Source organism: Muntiacus reevesi, assembly GCF_963930625.1.
Source record: "Muntiacus reevesi chromosome 15 unlocalized genomic scaffold, mMunRee1.1 SUPER_15_unloc_1, whole genome shotgun sequence".
In the NCBI taxonomy this organism is placed as follows: domain Eukaryota; kingdom Metazoa; phylum Chordata; class Mammalia; order Artiodactyla; family Cervidae; genus Muntiacus; species Muntiacus reevesi.
In genome coordinates this window covers 31,222-49,932 of record NW_027077797.1, presented here as the reverse complement: position 1 = coordinate 49,932, position 18,711 = coordinate 31,222, and the positions used below count along the sequence as shown (strand labels likewise).

The following is an 18,711-nucleotide window of genomic DNA, read 5'->3' as shown; positions in this document are numbered from 1 at the left end:
AGCTCCTCACTGGAGGGGTCAGGAGGGGGAGCACAGCTCCTCACTGGAGGGGTCCCTGGAGGGGTCAGGAGGGGGAGCACAGCTCCTCGCGGGAGGGGTCCCTGGAGGGGTCAGGAGGGGGAGCACAGCTCCTCACTGGAGGGGTCAGGAGGGGGAGCACAGCTCCTCACTGGAGGGGTCCCTGGAGGGGTCAGGAGGGGGAGCACAGCTCCTCACTGGAGGGGTCCCTGGAGGAGTCAGGAGGGGGAGCACAGCTCCTCACTGGAGGGGTCCCTGGTGGGGTCAGGAGGTGGAGCACAGCTCCTCACTGGAGGGGTCAGGAGGGGGAGCACAGCTCCTCACTGGAGGGGTCCCTGGTGGGGTCAGGAGGGGGAGCACAGCTCCTCGCGGGAGGGATCCCTGGTGGGGTCAGGAGGGGGAGCACAGCTCCTCGCGGGAGGGGTCCCTGGTGGGGTCAGGAGGGGGAGCACAGCTCCTCACTGGAGGGATCCCTGGAGGGGTCAGGAGGGGGAGCACAGCTCCTCGCGGGAGGGGTCCCTGGTGGGGTCAGGAGGTGGAGCACAGCTCCTCGCGGGAGGGGTCCCTGGTGGGGTCAGGAGGGGGAGCACAGCTCCTCGCGGGAGGGGTCCCTGGTGGGGTCAGGAGGGGGAGCACAGCTCCTCGCGGGAGGGGTCCCTGGTGGGGTCAGGAGGGGGAGCACAGCTCCTCGCGGGAGGGGTCCCTGGTGGGGTCAGGAGGGGGAGCACAGCTCCTCGCGGGAGGGGCCCCTGGTGGGGTCAGGAGGGGGAGCACAGCTCCTCGCGGGAGGGGTCCCTGGTGGGGTCAGGAGGGGGAGCACAGCTCCTCGCGGGAGGGGTCCCTGGTGGGGTCAGGAGGGGGAGCACAGCTCCTCGCGGGAGGGGCCCCTGGTGGGGTCAGGAGGGGGAGCACAGCTCCTCGCGGGAGGGGTCCCTGGTGGGGTCAGGAGGGGGAGCACAGCTCCTCACTGGAGGGGTCAGGAGGGGGAGCACAGCTCCTCGCGGGAGGGGCCCCTGGTGGGGTCAGGAGGGGGAGCACAGCTCCTCGCGGGAGGGGTCCCTGGTGGGGTCAGGAGGGGGAGCACAGCTCCTCGCGGGAGGGGTCCCTGGTGGGGTCAGGAGGGGGAGCACAGCTCCTCACTGGAGGGGTCCCTGGAGGGGTCAGGAGGGGGAGCACAGCTCCTCGCGGGAGGGGTCCCTGGTGGGGTCAGGAGGGGGAGCACAGCTCCTCGCGGGAGGGGGCCCTGGTGGGGTCAGGAGGGGGAGAACAGCTCCTCGCGGGAGGGGTCCCTGGTGGGGTCAGGAGGTGAGAAAAGGACCCAGAAGAAGCCATGTGTCCGGCTAGAGCAGAGTTCCAGTGTTCCCTAAGCCAGACCACCCCACCTCAGCTCCACAGCCCACCCCAGGTGAGTAGTCAGCCTGGCACATATGGGTGACAGTCCTGAGACCAGCACTGACCCTGGTCCTGTCCCCACAGCCTCCACCCAGAAGCCATTCGTCTACCAATTGAGGTCCTGTTGCACAAAGGAAGACCCTGTGACACTGGGCTGCCTGGTCAAGGACTACTTCCCAGGGTCAGTGACCGTGACCTGGGACACAGTGCCCCTGGACGGGAGCACCCTGACCTTCCCTAGCATCCAAATGGCGAGCTCCAGTCTCTACATTACCACCAGCCAGCTGACCGTCTCGGGTGAGCAGCCCAGGGAGTTCACCTGCAGTGTTTTCCACGCTGAGACCAACGACACCATCACCAAGACCGTCAGCACTGGTGAGCCAGGGCTGGGGTAGCCAGTGAGGTACCCGGGGTGGGGGGTGCGGGGGGCGGGCCAGCCAGGCTGGAGGAACAGGGAGGAGAGGCTGGGGTCCCCGGGAGACCAGCCCCACACCTGCCACCTCTGCCCACAGAGTGCGTCAAGAACTTCAGCGACCCCTCGGTGAAGCTCTTCTACTCCTCCTGCAACCCCAGTGGCGACACCCACACCACCATCCACCTCCTGTGCCGGATCTCTGGCTACACCCCAGGCAAAATCAAGGTCACCTGGCTGGTGGATGGGCACGAGTCCAAAGAACTGTATGCACAATCCGGCCCCGAGATACAGGAGGGCAACCTGACCTCCACCTACAGTGAAGTCAACATCACACAGGGCCAGTGGGTGTCCGAAAAAACCTACACCTGCCGGGTCAACTATTATGGCTTCAACTTCGACAACCACGCCCGCAGGTGCACAGGTGAGGCCCTCACCTACGCCGACACTCAGACACCGGGGGCTCTGGGAGGAGGGCAGTCAACCTCACACAGGCCCCTCTCGCACACAGCCGAGTCCGAGCCCCGAGGCGTGAGCGCCTACCTGAGCCCGCCCACCCCCCTCGAGCTGTACGTCAACAAGTCACCCAAGATCACCTGCCTGGTTGTGGACCTAGCCAGCACAAACAATTTGACACTGACCTGGTCGAGGGGAAATGGGAAACCTGTGCACGAGGACCCCCTCATCATCAAGAAGCAGTTCAACGGGACATTCACCGTCACATCCACCCTGCCGGTGGATGTCATTGACTGGGTTGAAGGCGAGACCTACTACTGCAAAGTGAGCCATGGCGACCTGCCCACGGATATCCAGCGATCCATCTCCAAGGATGATGGTGAGCAGCAGGCTGAAGGGATGTGGGTGGACCTCCTGGGAGAAGCCTGGCTGACCACATACCTGTCCACAGGCAAGCGTGTGGCCCCCAAGGTCTACGTGTTCTCGCCAGACAGAAAGGAGATGGAGAATGAGGAGGAGCTCACCCTCACCTGTCTGATCCAGAAATTCTTCCCCAAGGACATCTCTGTGCGGTGGCTGCATAACAAGAAACTGATGCGGGCAGACCAGCACACCACCACGCAGCCCCACAGGGCTGACAACACCCACACCTTCTTCGCCTACAGCCGCCTGGCGGTCCCCGGGGCCAACTGGAAGACAGATGACGAGTTCACCTGCCAAGTGATCCACGAGGCACTGCCCAAGACTAGGACCCTGGAGAAATCGGTGGTCATTAACAGCGGTAAATAACGCCCGCCCTCCAGCCCGCCCCTCTCCAGGGGCAGGGGAGGGGCCAGTGGGAACTTCTGTCCACTTTCAATAAACACTCTGGTGCCTGCTCAGAGCCCCGGGCATGCCTGTTCTTGGGGCTCATGGGCTGTGGGTCGGGGTTGGGGGGGATGTCCCAGCACAGAGGAAGGGAAGGCACAGCAGGCGGATAGGGCTGAGGCAGGGCTCTGTCCAGCATCACTGTCCATGTCCAGGCCTCCACCTACCCCACTATGAATTTTGCTCACTCAGCAAATTCTAAGAGCCAGAGGGCGGTCCTAAGGGAAGGACCACAGAGACTCCAGCCTTTTCTAGGGGTCTTGGACCCCCAGAGTTGGGGGAGCCTCCGCCTGAGGCTCCTGCCAGCCCCTCTGGACACAGATAAGCCCCCAAGTTCCCAAGTTCAGCTGCTCACACACAGGCCCTCCAGATAGAGAAACGGGTCAAGTCAGACCTGCACACAGGCACCAGCATACTGGTCCCTCCACTGTTCCCCCCAGGGCACAAACAGGCCAACCGCGCACGTGGGCTAGCGTGGGGTCTGCTCCTCTGACCCTCGCTCCTCTGGCCCCCACCTCTGAACTCCCCCTACCCGAGCGGTCCTGCTGGGCCAAGCTCAGTGCCCAGGGCCCCATCTTGCTGCTCAGCCTCACTCCACTCTGAATCGGTCTGGGACACACCCATCACTCCTAAGCACCCTCAGGCCACCACGTCCACTGGTGCCAAGGCTCCACACCCATCCACTGCCAGTCACAGGCAGCATCCCATACACTCACAAGAGGCCCGCCCTCTCACCTAGAACACACCCTCAACCTTCTCATCCAGGCCACACCCTCTCACCCTCTCACCCAGGCCACACCCTCTCACCCTCTCACCCAGGTCACATCCTCACACCTTCTCATCCAGGCCACACCCTCTCACCCTCTCACCCAGGTCACATCCTCACACCTTCTCATCCAGGCCACACCCTCTCACCCTCTCACTCAGGCCACATCCTCACACCTTCTCATCCAGGCCACACCCTCTCACCCTCTCACTCAGGCCACACCCTCTCACCCTCTCACCCAGACCACACCCTCACACCCTCTCACCTTCTCATCCAGGCCACACCCTCTCACCCTCTCACCCAGGCCACACCCTCTCACCTTCTCACCCAGGCCACACCCTCTCACCCTCTCACCCAGGCCACACCCTCTCACCCTCTCACCCAGGTCACATCCTCACACCTTCTCATCCAGGCCACACCCTCTCACCCTCTCACTCAGGCCACATCCTCACACCTTCTCACCCAGACCACACCCTCACACCCTCTCACCCAGACCACACCCTCTCACCCTCTCACCCAGACCACACCCTCACACCCTCTCACCCAGACCACACCCTCTCACCCTCTCACCCAGGCCACACCCTCACACCCTCTCACCCAGACCACACCCTCACACCCTCTCACCCAGACCACACCCTTTCACCCTCTCACCCAGGCCACACCCTCACACCCTCTCACCCAGACCACACCCTCACACCCTCTCACCCTCTCACCCAGGCCACACCTTCACACCCTCTCACCCAGGCCACACCCTCTCACCCTCTCACCCAGGCCACACCCTCACACCCTCTCACCCAGACCACACCCTCACACCCTCTCACCCAGGCCACACCCTCTCACCCTCTCACCCAGGCCACACCCTCTCACCCTCTCACCCAGACCACACCCTCTCACCCTCTCATCCAGGCCACACCTTCACACCCTCTCACCCAGGCCACACCCTCACACCCTCTCACCCAGGCCACACCCTCTCACCCTCTCACCCAGGCCACACCTTCACACCCTCTCACCCAGACCACACCCTCACACCCTCTCATCCAGGCCACACCTTCACACCCTCTCACCCAGGCCACACCCTCACACCCTCTCATCCAGACCACACCCTCACACCCTCTCACCCAGGCCACACCCTCACACCCTCTCACCCAGGCCACACCCTCTCACCCTCTCACCCAGGCCACACCTTCACACCCTCTCATCCAGGCCACACCTTCACACCCTCTCACCCAGACGACACCCTCACACCCTCTCATCCAGGCCACACCTTCACACCCTCTCACCCAGGCCACACCCTCACACCCTCTCACCCAGGCCACACCCTCTCACCCTCTCACCCAGGCCACACCTTCACACCCTCTCATCCAGGCCACACCTTCACACCCTCTCACCCAGACCACACCCTCACACCCTCTCACCCAGGCCACACCCTCACACCCTCTCACCCAGGCCACACCCTCTCACCCTCTCACCCAGGCCACACCTTCACACCCTCTCATCCAGGCCACACCTTCACACCCTCTCACCCAGACCACACCCTCACACCCTCTCATCCAGGCCACACCTTCACACCCTCTCACCCAGACGACACCCTCACACCCTCTCATCCAGGCCACACCTTCACACCCTCTCACCCAGGCCACACCCTCACACCCTCTCACCCAGGCCACACCCTCTCACCCTCTCACCCAGGCCACACCTTCACACCCTCTCATCCAGGCCACACCTTCACACCCTCTCACCCAGACCACACCCTCACACCCTCTCACCCAGGCCACACCTTCACACCCTCTCACCCAGACCACACCCTCACACCCTCTCACCCAGGCCACACCCTCTCACCCTCTCACCCAGGCCACACCTTCACACCCTCTCATCCAGGCCACACCTTCACACCCTCTCACCCAGGCCACACCCTCACACCCTCTCACCCAGACCACACCCTTTCACCCTCTCACCCAGGCCACACCTTCACACCCTCTCATCCAGGCCACACCCTCACACCCTCTCACCCAGACCACACCCTCACACCCTCTCATCCAGGCCACACCCTCTCACCCTCTCACCCAGGCCACACCCTCTCACCCTCTCATCCAGGCCACACCTTCACACCCTCTCACCCAGGCCACATCCTCACACCCTGTCACCCAGGCCACACCCTCTCACCCTCTCACCCAGGCCACACCTTCACACCCTCTCATCCAGGCCACACCTTCACACCCTCTCACCCAGGCCACACCCTCTCACCCTCTCATCCAGTCACACCCTTTACCAAGACCACACCCTCACACTCTATCACCCAGGTCACACCCTTACACCCTGGACCCCGGACCCTCCCTTGCCCCAGGGAGGCAAGGGATTTCCTGCTGTGGCCCCAGCCTCCCCAGGCCAAGCCCTCTCTGCCAGTTGCACCCCACAGATGACTAGCTGGATGCACAGACACATGGCAACACACAGGGATACATACACTGACACACATGGACTCACACAGACACGTGGGCAGACACACATGGACACACACCCGAGTGCACACAGACACGACCACAGTGACGCAGACATGCGTGTGGAGGCACCTGTGGACAGCACAGGGGCACCGTAGGCATGCAGAAAGCAGCACATGCACAGCCCACACCCTGAGAAGAGCCCGGAGTGGAGGCTGTGCTGGAGAGGAGCGGCCCAGCCCCAGGACAGGAGGAGCAGGGGGCTGGGGCAGCTCCGGATCCCCACAGCTTGGGCAAGGTCCACCTGCTTGGGCACAGCCCTTGGGCATCCCTTGTGATGATCTGTTGACTCCAGGGGCCGTCCCAGGTCCAGGCTTCTCCTGAGGGCTCCAAGCAGGGAGGCCAGCCCCGTGCTCTTCAAGGGGCCCCCAGGCTGACGAGAGTGAAGCTGAGCAAGAATGGGACCCAGGGGCCTGGGCTAGGCAGTCACAGGCCGTGCAGCTGATGGAGGAGGGCACTCTCCAGGCCAGGGGAGCACCACCTGCCATGGAGGGTGACCAGCAGTCAGGAGAAAAGCTGTGTGAAATGGTGGGAGAGGAAACACCAGCTACCTGGGAGTAAAGGGATGCACGACAGAGGGTTGGGGGCTGGAGTCCCCCACACAGCTGCCTGCCGGCTCAGGGGCCTCCTGCCCCCGTGGCCAGGGCTGGCTGGAGGGGCCAGAAGGGGGGCCACCCAGTACCGGGGCACCAGGCCCAGCTCCTTCCACTCCCTAAGGGTGGCCAGGCCTGTCCTCTCCACCTTGACCCCAGGCCAGGGGGCTGACCGCCCGGTGCCCACAGAGCTGGCCCTCGAGGACCTGTGTGCAGAGGAGGCCGAGAGCGAGGAGCTGGAGGAGACCTGGACCAGCCTCCTTGTCTTCATCGTGCTCTTCTTGCTCAGCATGAGCTATGGCGCCGCCGTCAGCCTCTGCAAGGTGGGCATGGACGCCCCGCTTCCAGATGGGGCACCCAGGCAAGGGGAGCCGCGGCTGGGCTCAGGACCCGCCTCACGTGTGCCCTCCCACAGGTGAAGTGGGTCCTGACCGCCACCCTCCAGGGGCAGCCCCAGGCCTCCCGAGACTACACCAACGTCACTCAGCGCCCGCTGCCTCCTGGTGTCTGAGCGTCCCTGTGGCTGCTGGGCTGCTCTGGGAAGGAGGAAGGAGCAGACTTCCACTGAGGGGCTCAACGACCAGCACACGGGCATCCACAGTCCAGCTCAGCCTCAAGGTCAAAGGCAACAAGGAGGCCCACCATTCACAGCCCCACACCCACCCCACTGGAGGGCAAATCCCAGGAGAGTATCTGTCCCTTCCAGAGACTGGGCAGGGTGCGGACACTGACCGCCCTAGGCTCCTCCCAGGCCCCTGGGGTGGGGGCCACACCTGACTAACAGAACAGCCCCCAAAACACAAGGAGGGCCTGGAGCTCACAGTCCACCCCAAGCTCAGAGTCCAGAGCCCACCTAAGACTCAAGAGCCCCAGTCCAGCCCAACCGAGCCAAGAGCTCCCTCCCCAGCCTCAGTCCCGCCTCCTTGCCCCAGGTCCAAGGGCCCTGCCCCCACCCCTGCCCTGTCCCTGTGTCCACCCTCCCTGCTGTCCACCCCAGGCCCTGGGCCTACAGAATAAGGGGGCAGAGAAGAGCTGTGGGAGTTTCAGGGCTGCAGGCAGGGCCCCAGAGTGGGAGGCAGGTCCCACAGCACAGGGGGATTACCACAGGGCCTGCCCCGCAGCCGGCTCAGCCCAGGCCCACCCCTAAACACCCCACTCAGCCCAGCAGCCCACCCCACCGCCCCCACTGTGGCCTTGTCTGACCTCTCTCTCCACAGGGCCTGCACTGCAGCCCACTCAGCCCAGCAGCCCACCCCAAAACCCCCCACTCAGCCCAGGCCTACCCCAAATGCCCCCCTGACTCAGCCCAGGCCCATCCCAACCACCCCCTGCCTCACTGTGGCCTTGTCTGACCTCTCTCTCCTAACCTTCCCAAGTAAAGTTCATTAAAGTAAAAAATCCCATGAACACCTGTGGTCCCATGGAAGTGTGATGTACCTCCACCCAAGGAAGTGGACAAGGAGCAGAGGGAAGCAGGCAGAGGACAGCTCTGGGCCCTGAGCACCCAAGTGTCCAGCCAGGCCTAATTCAAGCGTCCGAGGCCTACAGAGACCCTGCCTCAGCCTCCATCACACCTGCTCCACTGGCCTCCAGCCCAGACTCACCGCCCTTCCCCACATGAAGGTCAAACAACAGTCCCACTCCCAGCAGGCAAACCCTAAGGGGTCAGTCATGATCAGCACTGACGGGAGACTCCATTCATGGTGAAGACCCTTCTGAGAGCTGCCATCCATGCTGGGAGACCGCATCCCATGGATGCCACCATGGACCAAGCAGCCTGCAGGGATCAAGGGTAGAACACCCAGGGTTGGGCAACTCTGAGGTTGTCCAGAGACACCGAGAGTCTGGTCCAAACGGAACATGAGACCAGGAAGGAGCCTCATACAAGTCCAAGGCCACAGCCCTGCCGTGTTCCACCCTCACAGGTCAACACAACACACTTGCACAGACTCATGCAGTCTCAGGAAACCAGGCCCGAGACCAGACCCTACCCGCAGGGCTCTCTCAAGCCAAGACCAGGAACCCTCCCTGTCCCCTCAACTGGGACTCCTGAGGGCAGAGTGGGGTGTCTCCTCTCTCTGACTTGCACCCCAGACCATGAGACCCACTGGGGACCCCAGAACGAGGGCCACAAGGGCTCAGCCCTGTGAGCTGGGCATCATCACACACAGACCACACACATCTCCCCTGAGTCAGGAGGGAAAGGGGTGAGGTAGGAGAGAGAGGGCCCTGGGTTGAGCAGATGGAGTTTGCCAAGTGCAGTGAGTGATTCCCTGACACTCCAAGGGCAAAACTAGTGTCAAGAGCTGAGCTCTGCTCAGATAGAGACAAGAAGACCCCATCTATCACTCCTGAGGTCAGGGAAGTCTCCCCAACTGCACCTGTGCAGGAAGGTTCCTCAGAGGTCACAAAGGGAGGGTGCCACCCCATAATAAGTGTGGTCAAACCTCCAGTTAACCTGTGCTAGAATCTTTCTCAGTGAAAAGATGCATATGCATATGAGGAGAGCCCAAGGACAGGTCAAGTGTGGGAAAAGAGGTGAGATAATGGGCCAGAGGAGAACAAAACCCAGAACTGCCCCATAGACATGAGTTAAGATAGACATGAGTCAACATAGATGTGAGTCAATGTAGACATGAGTCAACATAGACATGAGTTTACAGGCATATGAGTCAACACACACATGAGTCTACATACACGAGTCAACATACACATGAGTCAACACACCCATGAGTCTACATACACATGAGTCAACACACACATGAGTGGCAACCTCTTCACTGCACTCCTGCCCGCTGGGGAGGGTGCCCACACCCTTTCTCTCCAGGCTGGCATCTCTGCCTTGCTCGGTCTTGAATAAATAAACCTCTTCTCTGCGTGCTGTCCACATGTTGTGCTGTCTCTAATCATGAACTTCGCACCTGTATTTACAGTGTTTGCCTCCTTGGAACATTCGTGCTTTCAAATGAGGCAAGAGCCAGGCGATCCTTCCTTCTGGTCCCCAGCCCCTGGTGTTCTAGCTGCTAGGACTCCGGGATTTCATCCAGGCTATGCAGGTCCAATTCCAGGGCAGGGAACTAAGCTCCTGCTTCAGGACTGCTCCCTGCTGTCTCTCCAAGGACAGTGGCAGGCAACGCCTCTAGTGGGGCTGGACAGTGAGTGCTCAGCCAAGAGCAGGACCGCAGAGAAGGACAAGAGGAATGGTTATGCCAGCCAGCGGGGCTCTGAACCAGTGACCCTGCTGCACGTGCCCTCCCAGCACCAAGATGCCATCTTCTCAGGGTCCCCTCTGTCCCTCCTCGTCCTCTTCTTTCTCCATTAACTCACCACTGAAGGGTGCCCCCCAGAAGTTATGTCCATGTCCTAAGCCCTGGAACCCATGAGTGTAACCTTATTCAGCCTTTGCAGATACGATTAAACGATTTTAGGATGAGATTGCCCAGGTGGGCCCTAAAACTAATGACAAGAGTCCTTACAAGGGACAGAGGAGGGGAGACCAGACTCGGGGTGGGAGGTCATATGAGGACAGAGGCAGAGATCTGGGTGATACCTGGAATGCCTGGGTGGCTAAAAGCTGGAGGAGGTAGGAAGGCAGGGGAGAGCACGGCCCTGCCCACACCTTGATCTCGGGCATCTGGCTCTAAGTGAAAGTCATTCAGTCGTGTCCAACTCTTTATGACCCCATGGACTATACAGTCCATGAAATTCTCCAGGCCAGAATACTGGAGTGGGTATCCTTTCCCTTCTCCAGGGAATCTTCCCAACCCAGGGATCAAATCCAGGTCTCCCTCTAGCTCCAAAGCATGAGACTAAATTTCTGTTGTTTTGAGCCCTGCAGTGTGAGGTCTTCGTCGCGACCCGAGGAGCCTCATTGGCAGCCAGCAGGCCTTGGCCATGCTGAGGCCCCTCCTGCTTCCAAAGAAGCCCAGGAGGACTTCTCCAGTCCCGGCTCTTTCCTCTCCGGCCTGGACCCGCACTCAACAAGTCCCTGACTCCCGAAGGTGCTCAGTGAATCTTACCAACAGTGCCCACTTGGGCTCAGACCCTTCCCCCAAACTCTGCGGCTCTCAGTCCTATAGACCCCACGTCCATCCATCTCAAGTCCAAGTTCTTTCTGCCCCAAACTCCATGACCATCTGTGACCTTGGTGGGGTAGTGCTGTCTGTATGGGGGCACAGGATGCTGGAGAGCGCAGCCCTCAAACCCCCACCGCCTCCCTCTGTTTCCTACATGCTCGCCAGGCTACATGTGACCACACCTCCTGAGTCCCGTTCCTCCAGCTCCCTGAGGGACAGCATCAGGGGACATGAAGGACACAGGGACCCCCAGAAGGCACAGAGCCCTGGGCACTCAAGCCCTGGCAAGAAGAAATATCCTCAGAGCCAGCCGTCTGCAACGCAGACACCACGGGTACAGTGGGCATGGGGTGGACCAGAAGCCAGCTGGCAGCCTGAGAGGAAATGTTCCTTGCGGGTGGCACTATGGGTGTCCCAGGGTTCATGAGAGACCCCAGAGGTCCTTAAATCAAGCCAGGGTGTATGTGCCCACCCGGTATACCACCCCAAGTTCCCTTTCCTCCATGCGTCTCCCCCCTCCCACCCTACCAGCCCCACCCCTGCCCCAGGGAAAAGTCAGCCTCCCCCTGAGGCCCAGCGCCTCCTCCTGCCAGCCGCCCTCCCCACAACGGTGTTCTTTGCAGGAGGAGACTGTTGGTCCCTGTGTTGCTCCAGAACCTTCTGTGTGTAAAGAAATGAATGAACAGGGACTCCCTGGTGATCCAGTGATTAAGAATCCACCTTGCAATGCAGGGGACGCCAGTTCAATCCCTAGTTCAGGAAGATCCCACCTGCCGCAGGGCAACGAAGCCCAAGAGCAACAGCTACCGGGCTCTGGAGCCCACAGGCTGCAACTGCTGAGCTGACAGCCCAGAGCCGCTCTCCACTTGAGAGGAGCCACCACGACGAGAGCCCGTGCACGGCTGTCAGGGCCGCGCCTGCTGCGCACCCAGGGAAAGCCCGCACGCCGCAGCCGAAGACCCAGCACAGCCAGAGGGAAAAGTAAACAGATAAATTTTATACGAACACAGATGCGAACCAAGCCCCTCAGCCCGCTGTGTGCCCAGACAGGGGCCACCTCCTGAGGGTCGCCAGGGAGGTCAAGCACCTGGGCAGCTGGCAGGGCAGCTGGTGGGAGAATCCTGGGCAGGAAATAGTGCAGAGGCAGCCGGGGCAGGAGATCAGCCACCCCCCCACACAGGACTCCAGACTCCGGACAGAGGTGACCCCCACAGCCCCGCTCCAGCTCCAGTCAAGGACCCCGCCGCTCCTGGAGGAAGAGGAAGGGTCGTGGCCAGGCTGGAGAGGCCTCACCCCCACAAACAGCCCTGCACCCTGATGGTCTAGGAGGTCTGCTCACTGGGGTCACCTTGAAGTGCCTGTCCCTCGGGGCTCCAGCCTCTGCTGACCCATGCAGCCTCCTCCCCCTCCAGCCTTACTTCTCCACTCTGGGACCATGTCTCCCTCAGTGACCCTAGGCCCCTGACTCTCTGTCTACTGTGGCCCCTGACTCTGTCTACTGTGGCCCCCGACTCCATCTACTATGGCCTCTGACTCTGGCTACCGCGGCCTCTGCTTCTTCCGCTGTGGCCTCGGCTTCTTTTCACCTTGGCCCCCAGCCCAGCACCCCCCACCCCCGCGGCGCCTGCCTCTGCACCCACAAGGTCTCAGGCCAGGGTCAAGTTCCTGGGGGTCCCACAGTCCAGGCCACACACACCTGGCCCCACCACAGCCAGACCACAGACCAGACATGACGTGGAGGCAAGCGGCCACAACTGGCGGGACAGGAAGTGGGAGAGTGACCCTATCTATGGGGTCACACAGCCCATCCCAGCCTGCCCCTCACAGCATCAGCCTCACCAAGAGCCCAAATGGCCCAGAGTGGGGCAGGGTCTGCTGAGACTACACAGCCATCAGGAGGGCCTAGACAAGGCCTAGGCCTCCACCCACTCCGGCACCTCTGGGGCAAGCGAGCAGAGGGAACTGCAGTGTGGGGCCACATGGCCAAAAGGCAAGGGCCCCTCCCAGCTGCACTGGACCCTTGGGCAGCCATGAGCAGGTGGGTCCCAGAAGCTGTTGAGGGTCATCTCCTCTGTAGCTGGGCACACTAGGGCCTCCTGGAGTGGGAGGACAGAGGACTGGCTCCAAAAAGAAAGGCAGACTGCCACCCACTAGACACAGAGCAGGACGCTGTACATAGCAGGCTGAGCTGGGCTGGGAGCTGAGAGCTGGACTGGGCTGAACTGGGCTGGGCTAGGCAAGCTGAGCTGAACTGGGTAGAGCTGGGCTGAACTGGGCTGAACTGGGCTGGGCTAGGCAAGCTGAGCTGAGCTAGGCTGAGCTAGGCTCAATTAGGCTAAAATGGACTGAGTTGGGCTGAACTGGACTGAACCAGGTGAGCTGAACTGAACTAGGCTGGACTGGGCTGCACTGGACTGAGTCGGCTTGCCTGGGATGAACTGGGCTGAGTTGGGTGAGCTGAGCTGAACTGGGCTCAGCTGGGCTCAATTAGGCTAAAATGGGACTGAGCAGGGCTAAGCTGGGCTGAGCTGGGTGAACTGAGCTGAACTGGGCTGAACTAGCCTAGCTGGGCTGAGCAAGGTTGAGCTGGCCTGAGTTGGGTGAGCTGGGCTGAACCGGGCAGAACTGGACTGAACTGGGCTGGACTGAGCTGGGCTGAGCTGGGTGAACTGAGCTGAACTGGGCTGAAATGGGCTGAACTGGCCTAGGCTGGGCTGAGCAGAGTTGAGCTGGCCTGAGCTAGGTGAGCTGGGTGAACGGGGCTTGATTGGACTGAACTGGACTGAGCTGGGCTGGGCTAGGCAAGCTGAGCTGAACTAGGCTGAACTGGGTTCAATTAGGCTAAAATGGACTGAGCTGGGCTGAACTGGGCTGAGCTAGATGAGTTGGGCTGAGCTGAGCTGAACTGGCCTGAGCTGGGCTAGGCTGGGCTGAGCTGGGCTGAACCAGGCTGAGTTGAGCTGAGCTGAATTGGGCTGAGATGAGCTGAGCTGGGCTGAGCTGGATGAACTGAGCTGAACTGGGCTGAAATGGGCTGAACTGGGTTGAACTGGCATAGGCTGGGCTGAGCAGGGTTGAGCTGGCCTGAGCTGGGTGAGCTGGGCTGAACTGGACTGAACTGGGCTGACCTGGGCTGGGCTAGGCAAGCTGAGCTGAACTGGGTAGAGCTGAGCTGAACTAGCCTGAGCTGGGTTCAATTAAGCTAAAATGGACTGAGCTGGGCTGAACTGGGCTGAGCTAGGTGAGCTGAACTGAGCTAGGCTGAACTGGGCTGAACTGGGCTGAGCTGGACTAGGTTGGGCTGAGCTGGGCTGAACTGGGCTGAGATGACCTGAGCTGGGCTGAGCTGGGTGAACTGAGCTGAACTGGGCTGAGATAGGTGGGCTGAGCTGAACTAGGTTGAACTGGGCTAAGCTGGGCTAGGCTGAGCTGAACTGGGCTGAGATGAGCTGAGCTGGGCTGAACTGGGCTGAGATGAGTTGAGCTGGGTTTAGCTGGGTGAACTGAGCTGAACTGGGCTGAGATAGGTGAGCTAGGCTGAACTAGGCTGAACTGGGCTAAGCTGGGCTAAGCTGGGCTGAGCTGGGCTGAACTGGGCTGAACTGGCTGAGCTGAGCTAAACTGGGCTGAGATGAGCTGAGCTGGGCTGAGCTGGGCTAGATTGGGCTGAACTGGGCTGACTGGGCTGAGATGAGCTGAGCTGAGCTGAGCTGGGTGAACTGGGCTGAAATGGGCTGAACTGGGTTGAATTAGCCTAGGCTGGCTGAGCAGGGTTGAGCTGGCCTGAGTTGGGTGAGCTGGGCTGAACTGGGCTGAACTGGGCTAAGCTAGGCTAGGCTGGACTGAACGGGGATAAACTGGGCTGAGCTGGGCTGAATTGGACTGAACTGGGCTGAACTGAGCTGGTCTAGGCAAGCTGAGCTGAACTGGGTAGAGCTGGGCTCAATTAGACTAAAATGGACTGAGCTGGACTTAACTGGGCTGAGCTAGGTAAGCTGAGCTGAACTAGGCTGAAGTGGGCTGAACTAGACAGCTTGAAAGATTGTTGCTGAGCCGTGATTGATGCTGGGATTCTTGGCCTCCAGAGTAGAGAAATTCAATCCAGGGCCAGTGACAAGGCTTGATCTCTCAGAGCTTTCCTGTGATAAAGATTTATTAAAGTATAAAAGAGATAGAGACAGCTTCTGACATAGACATCAGAAGCGGGCAGAAAGAGGGCCCCCTTGCTAGTCCTTAGGAATAAGTTATATGCCTATAAGGAGGCTGTTAATTAGAGAAAGGAAATGTCTCAAAACTCAGAGACTTGCACCAGGCCCCTCACCCACAAAATGCATTTTGAGATAACATTGGCACAAAGTGAGTCATCCAGGCCATAAAATGATTGACATGAATCTTGAAGAAAGGCAGGTTTCCAAGCAAATACATGGTCTCATTAACGTAGCTTAAGAGAATATTCGCATGGGTAAAATATACTGGTTTGTCAAGTTGGTTCTGAGTTTTAGGTGGAACTGACTTGAAGAAAGACAGAGTACAGAGTAAATACATAGTTCATTAACATAGCTTAAGAAAAACATTTCCATAAGAAAAATGCATTAGTTAGCTCAAGGTTTGAGAAAAGTTAAGTTCAGGTGGAACCAGGTGTCGTCATGGCAACACAGAATTTTAAAAGAAACCTTCTTTTTAAATTTGTATAGAGAAGGGAAAAAAATCTGACACTTATAGTCAGATTCTTCCTGCCGCTTAAGAGAGATAAAAAATGTCTGACGCTTGCAGCCTATTTCCTCTGTTTGGAAGCCCCTAGCCTTCCTGCCTGTTACCCTCTCAGTTGGTCTAAACTGAGCTCTTCTTGGCTTAGCTGAGGTTAACTGGGCTGTACTAAGCTGGGCTGAATTGGGTTGAAATGGTTTTAACTGAGTTGACCTGAGTCAAGCTGGGTTGAGCTAGGTTGAAATGGACTGATCTAGGCTGGGCTGGCCTGGGTTGAACATGGGTGGACTGGGCTAGTACCTGAGTTGACCTGGAGGCATGGGTTGAGCAGGGATCGCTCCCAGAGCCCAGGTGTCCAGCCAGAAACACCCTGTGTTTCCTGGGGGCACAGAAGGGCCATGCAGCCCCAGGGTGCACCTCTGACTCTCCCCTCTGCCTTCACCTGTTGACAGGAAGGGGACTGTGAAAGCAGGTGTAGCCCACGCCCTCTGTAGGGGCCATCCAGGGGGCAGCCCTGAAGGACTGGGCTTCCAGCCTCAAAACCCTCGTAGTCCACGGAAGCCAACTGCTGGTTTAGGAGAACGGGTGCGGGACTTCGTCGGGGCCACGGGCAGGGGGCAGTGTGACTGAGACCCTACCCAGGGAGTGGGAGGGGGACACAGAAGGCAGGCTTGCCCCTCCCCACTGGAGCCCCAGGACAGCCAAGCTGAGCCCCCACAGACTCGGCTTCAAGCCCAGGCTACTGTCTCTGCTTAGCCCACTCTCAATCCCCCACACCCTGGGGGAGGGCAAGCTGGGCCCACCACACAGAGGGCAGCTGAGGCTCCTACAGTGCCCACAGCCTCAGCTGGTCAGAGAGAGAGCCCTGTGTCAGCCAGGACTCCCACCCAGGAGTGGCCCGACCCAGAGGCCCCGTCTGAAGAGCTTGTGTGGTTCACATGCTCAGAACCCTGGGGGGCATGCTCAGAAATGGCTCGGCTGGACTCAGGTGGGCGCTGCTGACCCCAGGGGCATCTCGTACAAGCTGCGTGACCTTGGGCCAGTCACTCACTCTCTGTGTAAAGGAAAGGTGGGCGTCGCCCTGTCCTCGTGGGGCTGTCAGGGGTCTGGTCAGCAGACGGCTGCTGTCTCACAGTGCACCCTGCGTTTCAGAGGATGAAACCAGCCCCAGCATCTTCCCGCTGAGCCTTGAGAACGACGACCCAGCTGGGCAGGTGGTCATCGGCTGCCTGGTCCAGGGCTTCTTCCCATCGGTGCCCTTGAATGTGACCTGGAACCAGAGTGGCAATGGCGTGTCCGTCAAGAACTTCCCCGCCGTGCTGACCGGGAGTCTGTACACCATGAGCAGCCAGCTGACCTTGCCGGCCAGCCTGTGCCCAAAGGGCAACTCCGTGATCTGCCAAGTGCAGCACCTCTCCAAAGCCAGCAAGACCGTGACCGTGCCCTGCAAAGGTAAAGATCAGAGGGCAGGCTGGGGTGAGGCCCCGTCCTCCCACCCCAGCCCAGCGTGGACCATTTTCCTGTGGGTGCTGTACGCAGACAAGAGGGGGTTGAGGTGCCAGGAGGGGCCCGGGCTGGAGCTGGGGCCAGGGGAGGCAGGCAGAGGGCTCACTGACCTGCCCCGCCCCTCTTTCAGTTCCAACAGTGTGGTGTCCGAGCTGCGAGCCCAACCTGTCCCTGCACCCACCCGCCCTCGAGGATCTGCTCCTGGGCTCCAACGCCAGCCTCACGTGCACACTGAGTGGCCTGAAAAGCGCCGAGGGTGCCAGCTTCACCTGGAACCCGACAGGTGGGAAGACCGCCGTCCTGGGGTCGCCCAAGCGTGACTCCTGCGGCTGCTACAGCGTGTCCAGCGTCCTGCCGGGCTGTGCCGATCCCTGGAACAGCGGACAGACTTTCTCCTGCTCTGCCACCCACCCCGACTCCGACAGCTTACTGGAAACCACCATCAAGAAAAACATAGGTGGGCCTGGACCACTGCGTGTGGGCGGCAGGGCACTCCACATGCAAGGCACCCTCGGGAGCCTGCCCCTCCCTCTCCAGCCCTGTGCACCCCTCACAGAGGGAAACTGAGGCACGGGGGGGCCCAGGGGACAGGGGGCGCTCTCCTCCCCGTGCAGACCCCTGACCCACTCTCTGCCCTGCAGGGAACACATTCCGGCCTCAGGTCCACCTGCTGCCGCCGCCGTCGGAGGAGCTGGCCCTCAACGAGCTGGTGACGCTGACGTGCCTGGTGCGGGGATTCAGCCCCAAGGACGTGCTGGTGCGCTGGCTGCAGGGGAATCAAGAGCTGCCCCGCGAGAAGTATGTGACCTGGGACCCCCAGCCTGAGCCTGGCCAGAGCGTCGCCACCTTCACTGTGACCAGCGTGCTACGTGTGGACGCCGAGGTCTGGAAGCAGGGGGACACCTTCTCCTGCATGGTGGGCCACGAGGCCCTGCCCCTGGCCTTCACCCAGAAGACCATCGACCGCCTGGCGGGTAAACCCACCCACGTGAACGTGTCCGTGGTCATGTCAGAGGTGGATGGCGTCTGCTACTGAGCGCCCCACCCCAGCCCTTGAATAAACTCCATGCTCGCCTGAAGCAGCTCTGCACGTCCCTGTGGCCGCCTGTCTGTCCGTGCTCCTCCTCGGGGTCTGTGCACACGGGGAGGGGGCAGGTCCCACGAGGAGAGCAACAGCGCCAACCCCCTCCAGGCCTCGCGTTCCCTCGGCCGGGCGCTAGACATGCCTTCACGGCCATGCATGTGTGTGTGTGTGTGTGCGTGTGTGCACATGGGTGTGAGCTAGGGTGACTGTGCGAAGCAGACACAGCCTGGTGGGTACTGAGAGCAGTGGCCCCACGGAAGTCCCGGGGTGGGGGAAGGGCTGACTCGGTCACTTGTAGTTCACGAAGCTGCCTCTAGGGGCAGCCAGTAGGCACGA

General features: G+C 60.7%; 2 gene segments (V, D, J or C); both read left to right on the top strand.

Moving 5' to 3' along the window:
* Positions 1–1,445: 1,445 nt before the first annotated feature.
* On the top strand, positions 1,446–7,513 carry LOC136155124 (immunoglobulin heavy constant epsilon-like). The segment is given in 7 exon segments: positions 1,446–1,775; positions 1,814–1,822; positions 1,925–2,246; positions 2,334–2,657; positions 2,730–3,046; positions 7,167–7,325; positions 7,418–7,513. Coding segments are annotated over 7 exon segments (1,557 nt in total).
* A 9,241-nt stretch (positions 7,514–16,754) lies between these two features.
* LOC136155123 (Ig alpha-1 chain C region-like) lies at positions 16,755–18,353 on the top strand. The segment is given in 4 exon segments: positions 16,755–16,773; positions 16,938–17,237; positions 17,422–17,748; positions 17,933–18,353. Coding segments are annotated over 4 exon segments (1,041 nt in total).
* The last annotated feature ends 358 nt before the right edge of the window (positions 18,354–18,711 follow it).